General features: G+C 36.4%; 1 protein-coding gene across 1 annotated transcript in view; it reads left to right on the top strand.

Annotated features, from left to right (window-relative positions):
• The first annotated feature begins 2,654 nt into the window (after positions 1-2,654).
• The window catches only part of LOC111049916 (regulator of telomere elongation helicase 1 homolog), a 29,343-nt gene continuing 12,570 nt past the window's right edge, over positions 2,655-19,427 (top strand). Inside the window, exons 1-8 of the mRNA XM_022336101.2 lie at positions 2,655-2,907; positions 3,739-3,937; positions 7,059-7,258; positions 9,142-9,369; positions 11,397-12,052; positions 13,643-13,843; positions 14,544-14,706; positions 17,188-17,451. Of these exons, the coding sequence (XP_022191793.1) occupies positions 2,806-2,907; positions 3,739-3,937; positions 7,059-7,258; positions 9,142-9,369; positions 11,397-12,052; positions 13,643-13,843; positions 14,544-14,706; positions 17,188-17,451 (2,013 nt within the window). The 5' untranslated portion in view covers positions 2,655-2,805. The remainder of the gene's footprint in view (positions 2,908-3,738; positions 3,938-7,058; positions 7,259-9,141; positions 9,370-11,396; positions 12,053-13,642; positions 13,844-14,543; positions 14,707-17,187; positions 17,452-19,427) is intronic.

Raw genomic sequence — 19,427 nt, 5'->3', positions numbered from 1 at the left:
GAGAGAGGGTATTCTGATCCAACCATTTCTTGATAGATCTTAGGTCAGACTCAGCTCTATCACGAGCCTCCTCCCAAGTTCTCCCTTCAACAAAAATTAAAGTGTCATCTGCAAAAAGAAATAGCCTCCCATGTAAATTTAATCTGGAAATGTTATTGATATATATGAGAAATAGTAAGGGCCCAAGAGTGCTTCCCTGTACCACCCCAAAGTCGACAGGTAGCTCATTACCATTTACTCCATTAATTGAAACTCACTGCCTCCTTCCAGATAAATAACTAGTAAACCATGCAAGCGCATTCCCAGTGACACCCAAGGCTGACAATTTTCTGATAAGGTTCCTCCGATCAATACTATCAAAAGCTTTTTTGAGGTCAAGGAAGATTAAGATTGGATGCATATTATTAGGTAGAGAAAAATGAAGCTGCTTGTTTACATCAAACAATATATCCGAAACATTTTTGTCACCTCTAAAACCGTATTGGCATTCTGCCAGAATGCCGTTATTTGCAAGATAACTAACAAGTTGTTCTTTTACAATTCTTTCAAGAACCTTCGAAAAAACACTTAAAAGAGAAATAGGCTGAAAGTTGTTTTTGTCAGTAAAAATACCAGACTTATGCAAGGGAAACACTTTGGCAATTTTAAAAATATCAGGAAAAACTCCAGTCTCCAAGCTAGGATCAATAAGGTGAAGAAATGGTTTAATGAAAATAAATAGGTTTTCTTTCAATAAGGAGGCCGAAAAACCATCAATACCCGGGGCAGACCTGCCTCGCAAGGCATTGACGTGCCCAATAACTTCAAGTTCTGAAACCGTGTGGAGGGTAAACCTAGTGTCCAACCCAAAGTCCCAGTCATCAACCAACAAAGCACCGCCCGAGTCAATTGAGCCGGCCAAATTCTGTCCGACAAATGAAAAAAAAAAATTGAAATTGTCTGCTACATCTCTGCAAACAGTAGGAGTTATAGTAGTTACAGATGGTAAAAATGTATTTATGGGAAAATTTTGTTTAACATTATTCCTGCCTGCCAGTTCGTTAATAGTTCGCCAAAACATTTTTGGATTTCTCTGATATTGATCTAGCTTTCCTCTAAAATATGATCGTTTTGTTGCTTTTAGAATGTTTGTTACATGTTGTCTGAAATTACGATAATATATCTTTAGCTCCTCATTCAAGGGATGCTTTTTGATTCTCTTGCTGATTTTATCTCTTTCACGGATCAATTTAATGAGGTCCAGGGTGATCCATGGCTTGAGTTTTTTCATTCTTGTCAATGACTGCCTAAAGGGTTTTTTTGAATTATTCAACGCCTCTGAAAAATTTTGACAAAAATTGGTTGAACTAGTTTCAACACCCTGATTATTATTTATAATGCTGTCCCAGTCAGCCTGACACAGATTTTGGTACAGCAAAGCACAATCGATGAATTCTCCTGCGGGATGGTTCAATGTAGTTATTGGCCTGTCAGTTGAGAAGGATATTGTTGAACCAATGCTGTAATGATCCGTTATATTCAACTGTAGTGTAGCCGACTTTACATCATATATGTTCTGGTACCGAAGAAAAAAGTGATCTAAACAAGTACTCGAGTCATTTGCTACTCTGGTCGGTTTGTCTATGCATTGGGTGATGATGATCTACATTATTATATATATGATGATATGATTATTATATACCTAATAATTATGTCGTGTCTTCGAAAAATAACAAACATTATTTATAAATTTCCTTTTTGTGGGATCAGAATATTCAATGATTCTTAATAATATTGTCCTTCATAATATTCAATCAACAATATGAATCTGAACTTATTGACAAAATAATCATCTACAGCTCTGTAGAAAGATGCCACTTTCGACGAGTTGGGAAACGCTACCTACGTTTGGTCAATGGAATTTTAAGGCCGTGGGTGGAGGATTTCCGCGAGTAAACCAAGCTTGTCGTGTGCGTGAAGGGACAAGCTCAAGCGAAAAAAATACCTAGTTTGTCGTCGTTCCAATTTGACACTTTTTTTGGTTGTGGTGGTTTTAAGGGCAGGCGATTCTCTGCGACCCCATGTAAATACTATAACGATTCATTTCAATTACATCGTTATTTTACAACTACTAAGACTTATAATTTAAACATTTGCGCAGGCGCGGCTACCGCTATTTACATGTGCATTGTGGTGTTGATGGTTTTTGGTGACATGGTTATGATAACCTATCGTTTCAATGAAGTTAGTTAGAAATAAGTTAGTTAATAATGAAGTTAGTTAGTTACTTAGAAATCATAACCATGTGACCAAAAACCACAAGCACCACAATGCACATGTAAATAGCGGTAGCCGCGCATGCTCAAATGTTTACCGGAACTCGATAAGAGCTACGGTTATGTAGCTCTTACGGTTATTTACCGTAACTGTAGCCACAGCGAATTTAAAAATCACTTTGTTGAATAGTCTGTAAAATCACTTTATTGAATAGTCTGTAAAAAGTCACCAAAACTGGACATCTCAAAAATAATAGAAAGTAGGCGTCAATCATTCTATAGAAAATTCATCCATTAGTTTTTCTTTTGTCCGCAAATTAATTTTTATAATTTTGTTAATATGAGTAAAGTTCTCCCACTTGATAAAGAAGGCAGTTACCAACAAACAGCTGACATAACCTCAAATAACATTTTGCGCGCGGATTCTTCTGTGGCCTGTGCAAAGATGCTGTGTTCTTGCTATGTTACACATCGTAATAAAAATGAACTTTTTTAATCACATTTGACAACATATTTTCAATTAATCGTCAGGTTGAAGCATAAATTCAATATGCCTGAAGTTATTTTGAACGATATACCCGTCAATTTTCCTTTTGAACCCTATGAGGTTCAAAAGGATTACATGCGTAAGGTGCTTGAGTGCTTGCAAAAGGTAATGTGCATACAATCATTCTTGTATTGTATTTATTTTCATTCTCAAGATACTTGAATTCCTAGTTGGCTTGTAGAATATAAATAAAAATGTTTATGAACGATTGAGTTTATGATTGACTACATAAAAGATATGAACTTGTGTTTATAAACGATTGGGTTAAATTTCTAGTGTTATCACATTTTCTTTAAACATAGGTACATAAACATAGGTTTATTCATTTGAAGAAACAACAAACCATACAGTAATCAAGATGAATCAAAAGACTTAGCACACAATTTTTTCTTTCTCGTATTTACGTTTGTAATAGGAATGAGAGTAAACACGACATAAGTATTTAATACCTTAAGAAAGGTTTTTAATAACTTGAACTATACAGGTTTCGAATTGGAATGAGTTTGTTTGGAGACTTACAGTAATAACAAATTCAAAACATATGTTGTTATACTACAACCTCACTACCGTAATATAAAAAAATATATAATTTTTACTGCATACACATGAACTCGTAAGCCTTGTTAATTTCCTTAATTAGTTTTACATTGTAGTCTTTTCTAGGTACTATGACTACAATCTTCTCAATTTATGACTACCATTGTTCAATATTAGTAAGCCAAATGTTTGTAACGTTAACTAGAAACAAATGTTGTTTTTATGAGAAAATACTCCTTTAAGTTTCATCACACATGTATTCCAAGTATCAACTAAAAGATTTTAATGATTAGGTCAAATAAAATCACCTTTGGTTTCTTAAATAATGCTCGTAGACTTTATAATTTTATACTTATACACATTCATCTCCATAAGTCAATAATTCTCTTTTTATTCCAGGGGGTGAATGGTGTACTAGAAAGTCCAACTGGCACAGGTAAAACGCTCAGTCTTTTATGCTCATCACTGGCATGGCTAGAAATCAAGAAGGCCCAAATCCAGGCCACTCTCCGTATGTCTGGCAATCAAGGACCAAACAGTATGATGCAAGCACTCAATCAAGCTTCTGGTGTAACACAGGCCGAGAGCCAGTCATGGGGTGGGTTGAGTTCAATCTAAGTAGGCCTATCTCACTACCCATTTTTATACTGTGCTGCAACTTTTTAATACACTGATCCAGAAAGCCTACCTTCCTGTTACTATTCATCCACTTTTATATTTATATCTTTCAAATAGGCCTATTATCACTTCTTTATCCCTTTCCACACAAATAATATCCATTAGTATACTGTTCTATTTACTTCCTAAACCTAGAAATGTGGCATCATGTCCACATTTAATCTAATGTTGCTTCATGTGGGCATCATCCGCAAAAAGCCCCTCTCCAACAAATATCAATGAGTCTAGACCGTTCATATGGAGCAAGTATCTTCAATCCCTTCATTTTCCCCCTTAACTAATATTTTTCCACGAACATATTTTTTTCATGAATCATTCACAGCAAATGAAAGAGACGATTCTATCCTACAATTGAAGATCAAGTAATTTTTTTATAATAACGGGTTACCGAGATATACAGTTTTGAATATAGAAATTGGTCATCTTGGAAACTCTAAGGATGTTCAGAATTATAGATCACTGTTATCCATTGTTGCAATTCTGTTCGAATAGTTAATAAAGGTTCGAATGATGTGCTTTTTGAATTCATTTGATTTACTCTCAGAAGCCAGTTTGGTTTCAGAGAGGGCTTGGGCACTGAGCTGGCTCTGAGAAAATTAATTTCAGAGATTTCAAACAACATCAACAGAAAGGATATGAGAAGAGTTGCTGGAATGTTCTTGGACATCCGGAAGGCATTCGATACTGTGGATTATGAGATTCTGCTGCGAAAAAAACTGGAGCTGGCTGGCGTGCGTGGCTTGCCCTTGGCGTGGTTCCATTCGTATCTACATGGACGTTCTCAAGCTGTGAAGGTGGGCTCCAAAATAAGCTCTTTTCAGGAAATGACCTGTGGAGTTCCCCAGGGATCAGTTTTGGGCCGATTTTGTTTTTGATTTGCATATCAATGACCTCTACTTAGGCCCCTTCAAGGGGAAATTCACAGTATTTGCAGATGGCACAGCCCTATCCTATAGAGCTGGATCAGATGGTGAGCTATATGGAGACATGTCCCATGATTTAAAACTATTTTCTCTATGGTTCAGCTTCAACAAATTAAGTTTCAATATCGAGAAGACTTCATATCTAAACTTTGGAATATCTTGTTCTTTCAGATTTCTCAGCCCCCTGAAATTCCACAGTGTTGGATGTGCTGATTATCATTGTGGATGTAGGGTAATAAAGCAATCTCATGTAGTCAAATATCTTGGCCTATCGGTTGATGATAATATGATGTGGAAGAGTCATATTGATTCTATTAAGAAATGTTCTCGATGCCTACTACACAGATTGCATCATTTGAAAAGATTGTGTCCAAGGTTTGTTTTAAGGAATATCTATTTTGCATTGTCTCAATCTCGTCTCTCTTATGGACTGGTGTGCTGGGGCAGCACATATATGACTCACCTGAAATCACTCTTCAGAAGTCTATGATCTGCCTCATTGATGGAGGATGTAGACGTGGGGACTTGTTGAATGCTTGTCAATCATTGGATGTCATGCCTCTAAGATACTTGTATGTCTTCAAAGTAATCATTCAGTTGTTGAGTGGCACTGAAGATGGCGCGGCGCGTTCATCCAAGCTGAAAGGCATTATAGTACAAGAGTAATGGAGAGGCTATGCACTCCAAGGCCGTTTTTGACATTTTTCCAAGAATCTTTCTTATTTTTGCAAGGCAGATTTTACAGCAGGTTGCCTCGAGACATCATTGATTCAGCATTCCTAAGGCATCGTTTCAAAATCAATCTTAGGAGGTTTTTGCTTACTCATTGTATTGATGAGATTGAGGGTTGGCATCGGGTGGTTGATTGATTTTTTTCTGGATAATGATGAGTAACTATTAATCAAAAACTAAAATCCATCAAAATTGACTTTTTTGAAATGCTACTCATTTTCGAAAAATTGTAACTCAATACTTTAAAGATTTGAAGTTCCGTATGATCTCATTTTGTTGAGTATAGAAAAAGTGCGGGAGCGAATTTTTCTCTACGAGCACTGGATTTGGCGGAAATAACTGAAAACTAGAAAACTCCATTTACAGTGAAAGTAATTGCTACAATTGAAAATATGATTTCCATAAGATATAATGGTAGCCTATTATTCATACTTGCTAGACCGGCCTGAGTGGGAATAGTCCAATTAGAACTTGTGGAATTATATTTCCACTGTGTTGGTCACAGTGTGGGAATTCAGCTTTAAGGTGTTATCATATTAAATGCGTATACAATATGTGCAAGTGCAAGCTTGGTTATTCAGATCATGAGCTTTAGTTTGTTGTTATCTGAATTCGTTCTATTGAAATTAATGCATAATGAATGAATGTAGTCTTCTGTATTATAATCCATGTATGTGACATGACCCACTTTACTATTTCAAGTAATTATCAGCTAATAAATATTTCTATTCTATTCAAGTGTGCAGATGTAAAATAAAATCTGTAAAGAGCAATAGGAGCACTCACACTGAACGCTTGCAATTGCGTTCAATGCGAGCAGCTACATGCAAGTCATAACATGTTTCAATTGCACTCTTCAATATTTTTTTTGGCTCATGCATAATTCGACGTGCACCACTACCTCCGTAAACATAAACATGTTTATGGAGGTAGTGCATGCACTCGCACATGTAAGCATTCAATGTGATCACACCCTGATTCACTTAGGGTCATATATGTGCTTAAGACTACGTTCTACGCTAAACCATGTTTACTTGTAGATATGGTTGCATTTTTTATCATAATGTGTTTCATACGGGAACAGCTGGCATTTTTTCGTTTAAACCTGGTATCTGCATACGGGCCTCTGAATTAGTTAAAACCTCCATAATCTATTATACGGTAATTTGTTTTCTTATTCATTAATTTGAATCAATGATTGACTGAAGGCAGTGTTAAGGAAATAGTCCAATTAGAACCTAAGGGAATTATATTTGCACTGTGCCGGTCCCTGGTGTGTGGCAATCTAGCTTTACTCTGCTTCACTTAGAATTGCGTCGTTATTTCCTTCATAATTTATTAGTATTTGGTTTCTATCTATTAATTTGAATGAATTATTGGTTGTAGGCAGCATTGTGTGCATGCCGAAGATCATCTACGCGTCTCGCACGCACTCGCAGCTGGCTCAAGCCGTCAGTGAGCTGAAGCGCACTCACTACAACCACGTGAAGGTGGCTGTGATGGGGTCACGTGACCAACTCTGTCTGCATCCCGATGTCTCCAAGGAGACCAACCCCGGCCTCAAGATCAGCATGTGTCGCACCAAGGTTAGTACAGCATGTTTCAAAAAGGAGCTACTTAGCCTATTCCTAAAGTTTCATGTCGATCGATCTAGTAGTTTTTGAATGCATTGGAAATACACAACCACACATTGATATTATCTATACAGGATTGTTAAAAATTGTGGAAATAGCTTGATATTTCTTTTACAAGGTGAATTTGACGATAGGTCTCATTGGGGATCTTATTCGAATTTGAAAAAAATATATATTTCTGTCGCTTAAAAACTTTTGTTCGCCATATCCAATCGTAACCCAACTCCAATTTTTTTCAAATGGGAAGTTGGTCATAATATATGATTTCGATACAGAATTTCAAGAGAAAATGAATGGCGGAAACCGCACATCGATATCTCAAACTGTTTCAACGATATTCACATTTTAAAATATTAATAAATCAAACAAAATGTAATAAATGAGCTCATTGAAAATGTAAATGATAAAACTATCAAATTCCACTTTGAGTGCTAGTAAACACTCATAGTAACATTCACTCACATATTTAACACTTTCAACAAAGAAAATTAGGTGTCATTTTTTAATTTTATCATTAATTTCATTTTTGTATGATTCATTAGTATATTTAAATGTGAATATCTTCAATACGGTTAGAGATATCGATTTCGGTTTCCGCCATTTATTTTCTCTGGAGATTCTGTATCGAACTCATGTATCATATGACCATCTTCCCATTTTAAAAAATGAAGTTGGATCCAATATGGCGGACACAAACTTTGAAGCGACAGAAAGGTAGTTTTTATTTCTAATAGGAACCCCAATGAAACCTACTGCGAAATTATCATTGTAAAAGAAATATTAAGCTGTTTCCTAATTTTCACCAATCCTGTATAGATGTGAATATAATCTACAATGAGATCAGAAAAGAATATAATGACTTTTATTTGATGACAGGGTAAACTTTGGACAATAATGTCCATTTTACCACTTAATCATGTCGTTAGCAAAAAATACAATACAAAAGATTCAGAGTTGATAAAGAGTGTGTTCTATATTTCCAACGTAGGCTTATTCGAAAACTACCTGACTGATCGTCATGAAATTTTGGAAATATGTGATAAATATCTGAACATAAATGAAGGTTTAAACTGAAAAATTCAAGGATATTCAAAATTTAATAAATATAGTTTCTAAGAGTTTTAAGTTGTGTTTCAAGGAGGATTAATGCCGATTGGTAACTAATTACTCTTATCGCCGTATATTTCAATAGGTTGAGTGAAAACCCTACGTTTAATCTAAAAGTATGGATAAATAATATTGAGAACCCTCAATACAACATAATAGGACACATTTTGAATCAGAATCCTTAATTCTTGAAATAGTGTGTTTTCAACTGGATGGGAATGGAAGATAATTGTGAATTTTCAAGTGCTTACCAAGACCAAATAACTACTGTATTTTTTAATTTAATACTTTGTGGTTATTAGATCTGATAAAACAAAACAACGGAGCGTACTGTAAAGTTGAAGAAGCATACTGTAATTTAACATAAAATGAATTGAAAATTTAAAAACTGTATTATTTTGTTCAATCCATGAGGATAGTGTAGCCTATACTCAGTTGTGACAGAAGTTGTAGCTGTATATTCTGAATATGATATTTCGTTATTTCTGCTTATCAATTATTGTTTACTCAGCCAGAAGGCATTCGTTTTTGTAGCGAAGCACGGGTGGCCATGAAAAAAAATTAATGTGGTAGTTCTTTTTCAATATTTCCTTTTGGGATTGACTAAGCTATAAATAAGTTTTCAATGCCCCCAAATTAATTGATAGTGACATATTCATTTCATCCCAGTGGGCTCGTTGGCATTTTCACGTCAATGAATTATTAATGAAGTTTATTTATGATTGTAGGTATCAACGAAAACATGCCACTTCTACAATAACGTGGAAAAGACCAAAAGTGACACATCGTTTTCGGCCATAATGGACATTGAGGATCTGGTGTCGAAAGGCAGGAAAGCGCTCTGCTGTCCCTACTACTTGTCCAGGGAGATGCACAAGAATGCTGACATTGTTTTTGTGCCCTACAACTACCTACTCGATGCTAGGATTCGTGACTTGCAGGATATTCAGCTTGCGGTGAGTTTTTCACTTTTTCCTCTGATGAATTTTCTAATTTCTCTATGGACATCAAGAATTTCTTAATAAGTTTTTTATTTTTCAGGCTTTATTTTTTATGTCTCATGAAATGAATACTATATATAGCTATCAGTGATATTTTTGTTCCTTTGTTCATTTTTCACTGACATTTGAATGGTTTTTCAACATCTAGGGACAAAATACAACTACTTCTCAAGGGAATTTTTTTACCGTGATCTAACATAAAAAACAGTTTTTCTCGGCCTACATTTAAAAAAAAGAAATGGTTTGTAACTATTTATTCTAAAAATACAGTAATACAACTACTCTCATCGTGATCATTTTCTTCACTTCAACCCCCTATGGGTTGGAATGATGAGCTGCTCAGACCACTGCTCAAAGAAGGACGGCCATTCAGGCAAAACTTCTTGGGAGAGGTGAGGCCATTAACCCTGCAAAGTTTCCGATGGGCAAAGGAATAAACCCAAGTGTCCAGAGCTGGGTGAAACTCCAGGCACAAATGTGGGTCAAGAGGCTGAGTCGAGGGTGACCATGTGCCCTAGAGGCAATTCGGCGACCCCTCCCTCAGCGGAAGGACCTACAAAAAATACCAGGATTGGAACTCACGTCGGTCACGAGTTTGTGTGTGGAGAGACCAAACATTACCACTGCTCAAAGAAGGGCGGCCATTCAGGCAAAACTTCTTGGGAGAGGTGAGGCTTTTTCGACCCTGCAAAGTTTCGGATGGGCAAAAGAAAAAACCCAAGAGACCAGTAACTCCAGGCACATATGTGGGTCAAGAGGCTGAGTCAAGGGTAGCCAGGCGCCCTAGAGGCAACTTTGCGACCCCTTCCTCAGCGGAAGGACTTTCAAAGAAGGCCAGGAGTAGAACTTACGTAGGTCACGAGGACCAATCAGTCTTAAGAGACTGCCAAGCATATCACACTGGATTGCGACAAGCAACCAGGTGATGAATGGGATGTTAGTATAGGGAAAAAACTCCTGGTTCTTGTAAAGGACACAGGTATTGGTTTGCCTAACTAACATTCTACTTGTGAACACTATAAGCTTCGGTTGACAGGTTCTTTGAACCTCTGGATCCTTGAATCCGTCCCTTCAAAATAATAATAATGATAATTCTTCACTTTACTCACAGATAATAGAACAGTCTATTTAAAAAACAAATATTTTTTAACTATCCTCATCATGATAATTCACTTCAAATATTTTGCTCAAACATAAATTCCCAATTACAGTTTATAGAACAGTCTATTATTATTTAACAACTCTAGTGCCCGGTTCCACCAAGCTCGGTCAAGACATTATTGGACATGGTCAAGTCGGGTACGATTTACAAGTGGAATTATCGATAGTAACTTTTGCCATAGGATCATAATGTTCCAGTGCACTCCTTGTATAGCGTACTTGATTTGACAGAAGAATATAGTATAAAAACACATAATTTTGAGTTTAAAAATATCACTTTCAAACACTCATACATAAAATGCCAACTATGCTACTTGAATGGAGCTATTACTAGTCCCTAGGATGTTCACTTTCAGTAGTCACGTTAATTTACTTTAGTAGACTGTTCCAAATAGTGAAATTCGACTTTAGGGCTCAAATTGTGAATAAAGATAAAAAAATTTTGTCAACGACTATTTAATTCTCAACTTTTTAAACACAAAAGAAATGTTTTCAACGACTATTTTTTAAAATCAAGTAAAGTTAGAGTAATATTGTCACTAAAGTTACAAGTGGAATAGTGGTTGACATCATCTTGTGATGCTAGTCTATGGCCCGGTTGCACAAAAGCTTGTTCAATTTTAAGCATGTTCAAATTTTGCGAGAACCAATCAGAGAAGGTTTTTCTGAGAAGAAAGCTTCTCTGATTGGCTCCTGTGGAATTTAATCGGGATTGAAAGTTTACAGACTTTTGTGCAACCGGCAGTTTGTGTTTATGCATTGTAAGAAATACCACAACATCGCAATAAAACTTTAAAATCAATTTCTGTTTAATTTCTCAGAACAACATAATAATCCTGGACGAAGCACACAACGTGGAGAAAGTGTGCGAAGAGTCGGCCTCGTTCACGCTTTCCAGCACCGACATAGCAGTCTGCATCACAGAGGTGACCCACGTCATGAAGGACTTCCACGAGCAGATGGAGTCCCGAACATTCGGCTTCGACGACCAGTCAGTCGCCAAGGACTTCAGTGCCGAGGACCTCTGTCTGCTCAAGACCCTGTTCACAGAACTCGAAGACGTGATTGACGCGGTGGACATCCAGACGGAACGCGTCGACGACAACTCGGGTGCCGCATTCCCGGGCTCCTACATCCTCGACATCCTCGCCAGGGTGGAGATCACGCCCGAGAGACTGTTTCCCGTGATCGAGACCATCTACAATGTATCCCAGTACCTGTCGGTGACCTCCGAGTCGTCCTACCAGCATCGCGGCGCCGGCTTGCAGAAGTTTCACGATTTCCTGAAAGTAGTGGCGAGGAGTGTGGGGGGGCCTCTAGGCGATCGCAGCCTTGTTGACAAGTATTATAAACTGTATGTGGAGCCTGAAGTGATGAAAAAGGGACGTTACGACCCATGGCAATCTAAGATAACGTCTAGTAAGAACAACCCCAAATTGTTGAACTTCTGGTGCTTCAGTGCTGGGTTTGGAATGAGGTATTTATATTCATTCATAGAGTCAAGGCTATCCATTAATATCAATTTATTTATTATTTATCATTTACAATTAACTTAATATAAATATAGTACTATTATACATCAAATTACCTTTTTTCTTTAGGGCTACTCTTGAATATAAATAAAAAATAAGAATCTGAGTACCCTTTTTTAAAAATTGTTCATTTACGACATGTTTCGGCCATGATGCCATTATCAATTAATCGAATAAAATAGGTTGTGGTATTTTATTCGATAATGATATTTTATTTGATACTTGATAATGGCATCATGGCCGAGACATGACGTAGATTAACAATTGAAAAAAATGGTACTTATATTTTCAGTTTTCATTTCTATAATTATACAGTATGCAATAAAGTTATAGTTAATACTGTATAGCTATAATATTAGTGATTAATACATACATACATACATATCCGTGTTCCGTTGCAGCTATTGCAGGGTCTGAGTATGAACAATGCCTCTCCATCTTCCTCGGTCTCCATCTTCCCACCATTTGCTCGACCTCAACCTGTCGCCATCTGTATCCTCTCTTCTCCACTTCGTTGGCCACTGTGTCTTTCCATCGTCCTGTTGGTCTTCTTCCTTCAATCATCCAAATAGTTATTAATATTCTTCATTTATTTAAATAGGACTACTTGAAAGTTTGATTAGATTGAATTACTAATAGCCTACCATTTCTAATTCTATTTGAGACACTTGATGTTTGACATCTTGTAAATATTTTGACACTTTATAATGGAAAGAAACCAGAAACTAATATTTTCTCAAAGAAAATGATAAATAGTGCTAGTAAAAAAATCTAATGAAATAGTTATATATTCATTCAAAATAAAATCAAATTTATTCTCAATCTATCACAAACCTTATTTATTCATTCATATTGCTGTGCCAGCAATAAAGGTATAATGCTACTAACTATGAGTAGAAGGTAACACAATTCAATGAAATTTGACAATATTCAAAACATCGGCTCGGTTTACAGGGCACTTATTTATTAAATCTAATTGACCAATTAACCTATAGATTTGATGGAGATATGTTGGGCAATGAGATCAAAAATGTGTTCTAGAATCCGGCCATTAGTGTCTGCGCATAATATTAATTCACTTAACTTATTTATCCACTAATTCATGTTATCATACATTTGTACGTACATATATTAAATCGTGATTAACCTCTGATTTAAGACTTTATCCGCTCCTCTCATTCGTTCTTGTAGCCTTTAACCGCCATTTAATCACGGTTACATCTAATAGACGTACGTACAGGAGGAATAAGTTTTATTAATTCGACTTTTAAATATTTTTCACAATTTCTATTTAAATAACACTTTATATTACTTGACGCTTGTTAATAACTCATTGTTAACACTCAATCGTCAACAAGTTGAAAAAGCTTGGCAATTTTTTCCAGTCAAATATTGGATTTTCAGGAAGACAGGCGTTATATTTCCGTGCTAGAGAATGTTCAAGTGTAACCTTTAATTTATGGTTATATTGGTTCAAATTGTATTTTGTTTGTGCTGAATAACTTATAATTATGAATCTTTTCTATTATTAATAGGTCGTTAATTGAACTCGGTGTAAGGTCGATAATTCTGACAAGTGGAACTTTATCACCACTTGAGGCGACCATATATGAGCTTGGCATTCCGATTGAAGTGAAGCTTGAGAATCCGCACATTGTGAAGGGAAACCAGGTGTGTGTGTCAGTGCTCAAGGTGGGACCCAACGGCAAGGAGCTCAAGTCAACTTACGAGAACAGGTGAGTTCATTTCTCATCTTCTAAGTTACAGGTTTTGAACTCTTAGTCCAGTCAATTTAGACATAAAAAGGGGATGTGCTCGCAATTAATATTGTAGTTCTGATTTTTTAATATATTGTTTGGGTGCATAAGAGAAGTCCATAACCAATTTCTTCATGTAAAATTTCCTTGTGCTAGATAAAGAGTGGCCCAAAAACCTCGTATTTTCGGCTCATTTTCCAGTTTTCAGATATTTCTGCCAAATCTCGTAATCGGACAGAAAAATTTGCTCAAGCCTTTTTTTAGATTATAAAATTCTGAATATCTGAAATTATGAGTTTTGACCAATCTTCCGATTGTTACCATTTAGATGTATAATTCAAAATCCCTCTAGGCGTATTTTTGTGCTCTACAATCTGAGATCAGGTAGAGCGCTCTATCTCATATAGATTTTCCAGGTACACCTGACAACAATGCTCCTTGTATTGTGAAAAACACCTAATTTTCAGCTTCAACCATCATCACCAACTACATTGTCCTCACATTGATATTTCGCACAATGACATAAGTTAATGAGATTATGTTCTATGAGAATCACCCGTTAGATGAAATGTTAATATAATCTAAGAAATAGGCTACTATCCTTGTTTATTAGATTGTATGTTATTTGATGTATTGCTTCTGAAATATAATTATTAAAATTTTTCTTGTGTAATTATAGGAGCAGCGGAACCTACTTGAGCGAGCTTGCATCCACATTGCAAAACTTTTCACGAGTAGTACCTCACGGCTTACTCGTTTTCTTTCCGTCCTATTCCACCATGGAGAAAACAGTTAGCTACTGGCAAGAGAACGGACTTTGGTCGAAAATACAAAATAGCAAGGTAAGTTGAATAATATGATGTACAAAAAAACTTGTCGATGGCCTCATCTAACAGCCAACAATCAATGATTTTATCCAATATTTAGAAGTTCCACAGATTGTACATCGTCACAGCTGGAGGTCCACTTATTTCTTATAATTCATCCATTCAACAATGACAAAAACACATAATCATGAAATGATTGGAAATGGAAAAATAATTAACTAACGATAATAATAATTAATCTAGTGACGTGGCTGTCTCAGGTCTGATGTTAGAGTTTTCAGGTCCTCTCATTTTTTTTCAAATCAAATCATTTATTTCGCCATTTAAAAAAACAATCACAAATAAATAGCACATCAAATATGATGAACAATAAATTTGAACAAAATACAAGTGTTAACTTAAAAATAAGAAAGTGTTTAATATTTCCCACGCACAAGATTAGACTCATGTGGACATCAGTGGCGAGTCGTGGAATATTCCACCGGTCATCGCAGGGCCCCCCCCCCCACCACTCAAGTGGGTTCAAGTGCCCTCTTCAAGAAAATGTTAGAAATGCTAGCAAATTGTTGACTTTTGAAGCTTTTGGAGTACCTGAAAGTTTCCTCTGAAATCACATACAAAAGGCAGAGAACTGAAAATTCTCTCTATTTCACTTCTTGTATAATTTTCAGTGTATCCTCACTACCAACTTTCCATTACTTACCAATTCTCACTATAGCCTAACAGGAATTTCTTTCAAATTAATAATACTGTTTTCATCTTCCACTTCCTCCATGTTTCACACTTCACATTTGCTAATTCATGCACATGAAACACTGTAAAAACTATTACTAACTCACACGAATAAGAATAACCTCACTTTTAAAACAATAATACAGTATTTCAAATGCGAAAATTTCTGTTAAAGCTGTGTGTGTATAGACTGTGGGACGTGGGGATGAGGAGAACGCAGTTACCGAAAACTCCCGACACAAGCCGAGAACGCGCGAAGCCTAAATACATCGCAGCCGCAGCTGATGTATCGCCGCAGCCGCATCGTTGCGATGTATTTCGAGCATTATTTAAATGGTCTGAAACCTGTTGGCTGGGGGCTCTAGCCAAGGACTGGAGGGGGACTGGAGTGATCCGCAAGCCTTCTGTGCTTCATATTCATATTGAGCGTCATACTCATCATATTCTTATTAGTTTTTTTTTAATTTTGGAGTTTTTGAACATAATTTCGGGTTTTGAAGCCTACAAATGTACATTTAAGAGTTAAGATTATTTTAATATTTTTAGTCCAATTCCTCTACTCATCGCCGCATCAAACGATGACCGGACGCATCGCCACTGGTGGACATCATCCTCAGCAAAAGAAAACGATTAAAACATGATACAGTATAATTCCATTATATGATACAGTATCATTAGAATATATGATACTTTAACCAACCTCTGAACTTACTGAGAGGACCATGGCCTGAAAACTGGACGACCGATCTTGTCTACCCGGGCTGATTATTTATCCACTCAAAACTTGACTGCAATTATTGTCACCCAGCAAATGCATAAAATTCAAGATTGTGATTAAACGAATAGTTTTTAATGACTGTATTTGAGAAACCACTTGTTACAATTTAATATCTCGCGATAGATTACCGTTCGCTATGTGCGCGCGCTAGCTAGGAACTGACTACTAAATACACAGTTACTTTCCATTACAGTTATACTGCATGAATGAGGACTGCTGAAATAGTTGATAATTTGCTATATAACTGAGATGAATGCTTTCAACCAGCCAATTTTCGTAGAACCACACTAGAATGGCAGTGCCTCAGAACTGTGAGTTTCATTTGGTCTAGTGTATGAACTTAACCTAAAAGGTTCTGTTCAATTAGATTTTAAAGGTAAAAGTCAAGTTTAGAGAGTTTAGTCTTTGGCTTTTAAAAGGCAGTAGTATTATTTCAAATGTGTTGATGATTTTATATGATAACACAAATAACAAAAAGTTGAAAACTTTTCTCACACTTTTGAGATATCGCACTTATGAATAACACCCCACTAGAAATACGCTCTGAGCAAGGCGATGAAGCATTACTATAAGGAGGTCTAAATGTAATGTATTTACAAATGTATCTATTTATTCAATTTAGAGCTATATTGTTGAATGAATAAATGAATGCTTTGTTTGTAATCAGCCAATCTTTGTGGAGCCTCAAAAGAAAGATGCGCTGAGCGAGGTGATGAAGCATTGATTGTTATTCTACTATGAGGAAATTCCACTGTGATAAATCGATACACTTTTGTATTTTTCATTTATTCTTTTTTGTATTTTTTGCTTGTACTGTTTTTATTATTTGATATACAAATATTGTATATTGTTTATACTTTTTATGCGTATCTGTTTTTCTAATGTTTTTTTTTGTGAAATTGGTGCTTTACCGTTGGAAGTTGAATAAATAAATAAGTGAATAAACTTTCATTTTATTCAATCATTGAATGTCTTTTTTTGAACAGCCAATCTTCGTGGAGCCGCATCAGAAAGACGCTCTGAGCGAGGTGATGAAGCAGTATTACGAGGCGGTGGACAGCGAGCAATCAACTAAGGGTGCCATTTTGTTAGCCGTGTGCAGGGGCAAAGTGTCCGAGGGCCTCGACTTCGCCAACCAAAGGGGTAGGGCTGTCGTCATCACGGGCTTGCCCTTTCCACCCTTCAAGGACCCCAAGGTCATGCTCAAGAGACAATACATCGACCAGAACAGGAGCACCGAGAAGAGTCTGGTGAGCACACAAGTTAATCAAATATAATCATGACAGATAGAAATTAACATTACACACCAGAATTTAAAATTAACACATTCTGATAATACATAATGATCAAAAGTTGCGCACATCAATATGCACATCATGAGATAAGGGAGTAGTAAAATGTATTTTCATAAACTATATTTATTATTATTATTATTACATGTACACAAATTACTTACATTTCCACAACAAATACTCAAAATGGCTGCCTTTTTTAGTAATGCATGCATCAACTCGTTTTATCATATTTTTTTGATGGCACTTTTCTCAGTAAGTTTCAATCAATTAATCAATTTTTATTCCAATCAACACAATACAATATACACAAAAGAAATCAAAACACAAAAAATCACAATCAATGATAAATTTCCAATGAAATACAAAAACAGGCTTCATGGCGGGGTGTGCTGAAAAGAAAGAAAGGAGGAAAAACACCTAGCCAACTGTGGTTTCCCATGTAATATGCAGGTAGAGGGTATAAAAGTAAGGAAAGAAGGGTGAAAAGGAGAAGAAAAGGGAAGTATTGGAGAAGAAAGTAGGAAAAACGAGAAAAAATGTGCAAAAATTGTAAGCGAGTCCACTTACAACAAATGTATGTATTGTAATGTATCTAATGTAATGTTTACATTGATGTTGTTGATTTCTGTAGATAATTAGCAGTTTATCTAGTGTGTGTCGCCTGTTTTTATAAACTCTTCTTTTAAAGTGAACTCACAGTGTTATCGGATGGGCACGTTATTTTGTCGGGCCCGGCTGAAGTATAACAGTACTAAGGCCCATTGACGGCTTGAATAATATATTCAGGCGAGGTGGAACTTCCGTCAGGGACTCCCCACCAATTAAAGTCATACGAATATTATTATTCTACCCACAGTAAGTGGGTTTATTCACCCCACTTTGCCCTGCTACCCCACTTCCAGGTAAAACTGGTTGCTCTTGAGAAAACCACTTGCTTACAAAGCAGTAAGCTCAGTAACACCACAGACTTGATGTGGCTAGTATCCAGTTCAATGATCTCTAGATTTGTTGCAGTTTGTAGACAAAGTCACAAGGTCTATGAATATAGGTCATGACACAATCCCGTAATGCATTGCAAAATCGCCATTTTGTGGAGTTCTAGTTCACCAATTTCCAAATTTATTTTTAGCTCTTATCATTGTAGATTGAACATAATATGATGTGTTATTAGTAATTCGAATTGTAAAAATAAATAAATGAATAGTTATTGAAATTACTTACTTACTTACTTATGCCGGCGCTACAGTCCATGAAGAACCTTCGCCTCCTCCACAACTTGCCTCCAATCGTCTCTTGTCTGGGCTAACACTCTCCACTGCATCACTCCCATCACACGCAGGTCGTTCTCTACTTCTCTCAGCCAGCTCCTTCTCGGCCTTCCTCTTCTTCTTGCACTGTAGAAGACCTCTCGCATGAGCTTCTGCTGGGCTCTCTCCTGTGGCATCCTCTCTACATGCCCAAGCCAGCTTATTCTTCTTGACTTCACGAATCTGACAATATTCTGCCTCTTGAGTAGGATTTCGATCTCTTCATTATATCTGATCCTCCAAATCCCTCCTTCATTTCTAGGGCCATAGATTCTTCTTATCACCTTCCTTTCAAATACTCTCAATGCATGAGTGTCCGCTGCATTTAGAGTCCAAGTTTCGCAGCCATATGTCACGACAGGTCGTATCAAGGTTTTGTACATTTTCATTTTCGTTTCTCTGGAAATAGCTCTCGATCTTATTAATTACATATTGGCAAAAAATGCTTTGTTGCCAAGCATTATTCTTCTTTTTATTTCTGGGGATATTCTATTCCCTTGGTTGACCTCTGCGCCAAGGTAATTAAACCTTTCAACCTCTTCAAAGGAATACTCGCCAATATCCAACTTTCCCAGATGTCGTCTCTCTACAGCTGTCTTTTTCATCTTCATGTACTTTGTTTTT

The sequence above is a fragment of the Nilaparvata lugens genome, chromosome 12, assembly GCF_014356525.2.
Source record: "Nilaparvata lugens isolate BPH chromosome 12, ASM1435652v1, whole genome shotgun sequence".
In the NCBI taxonomy this organism is placed as follows: domain Eukaryota; kingdom Metazoa; phylum Arthropoda; class Insecta; order Hemiptera; family Delphacidae; genus Nilaparvata; species Nilaparvata lugens.
The sequence above is the reverse complement of the archived record's forward strand: the minus strand, read 5'-3'. Positions and strand labels throughout refer to the sequence as shown.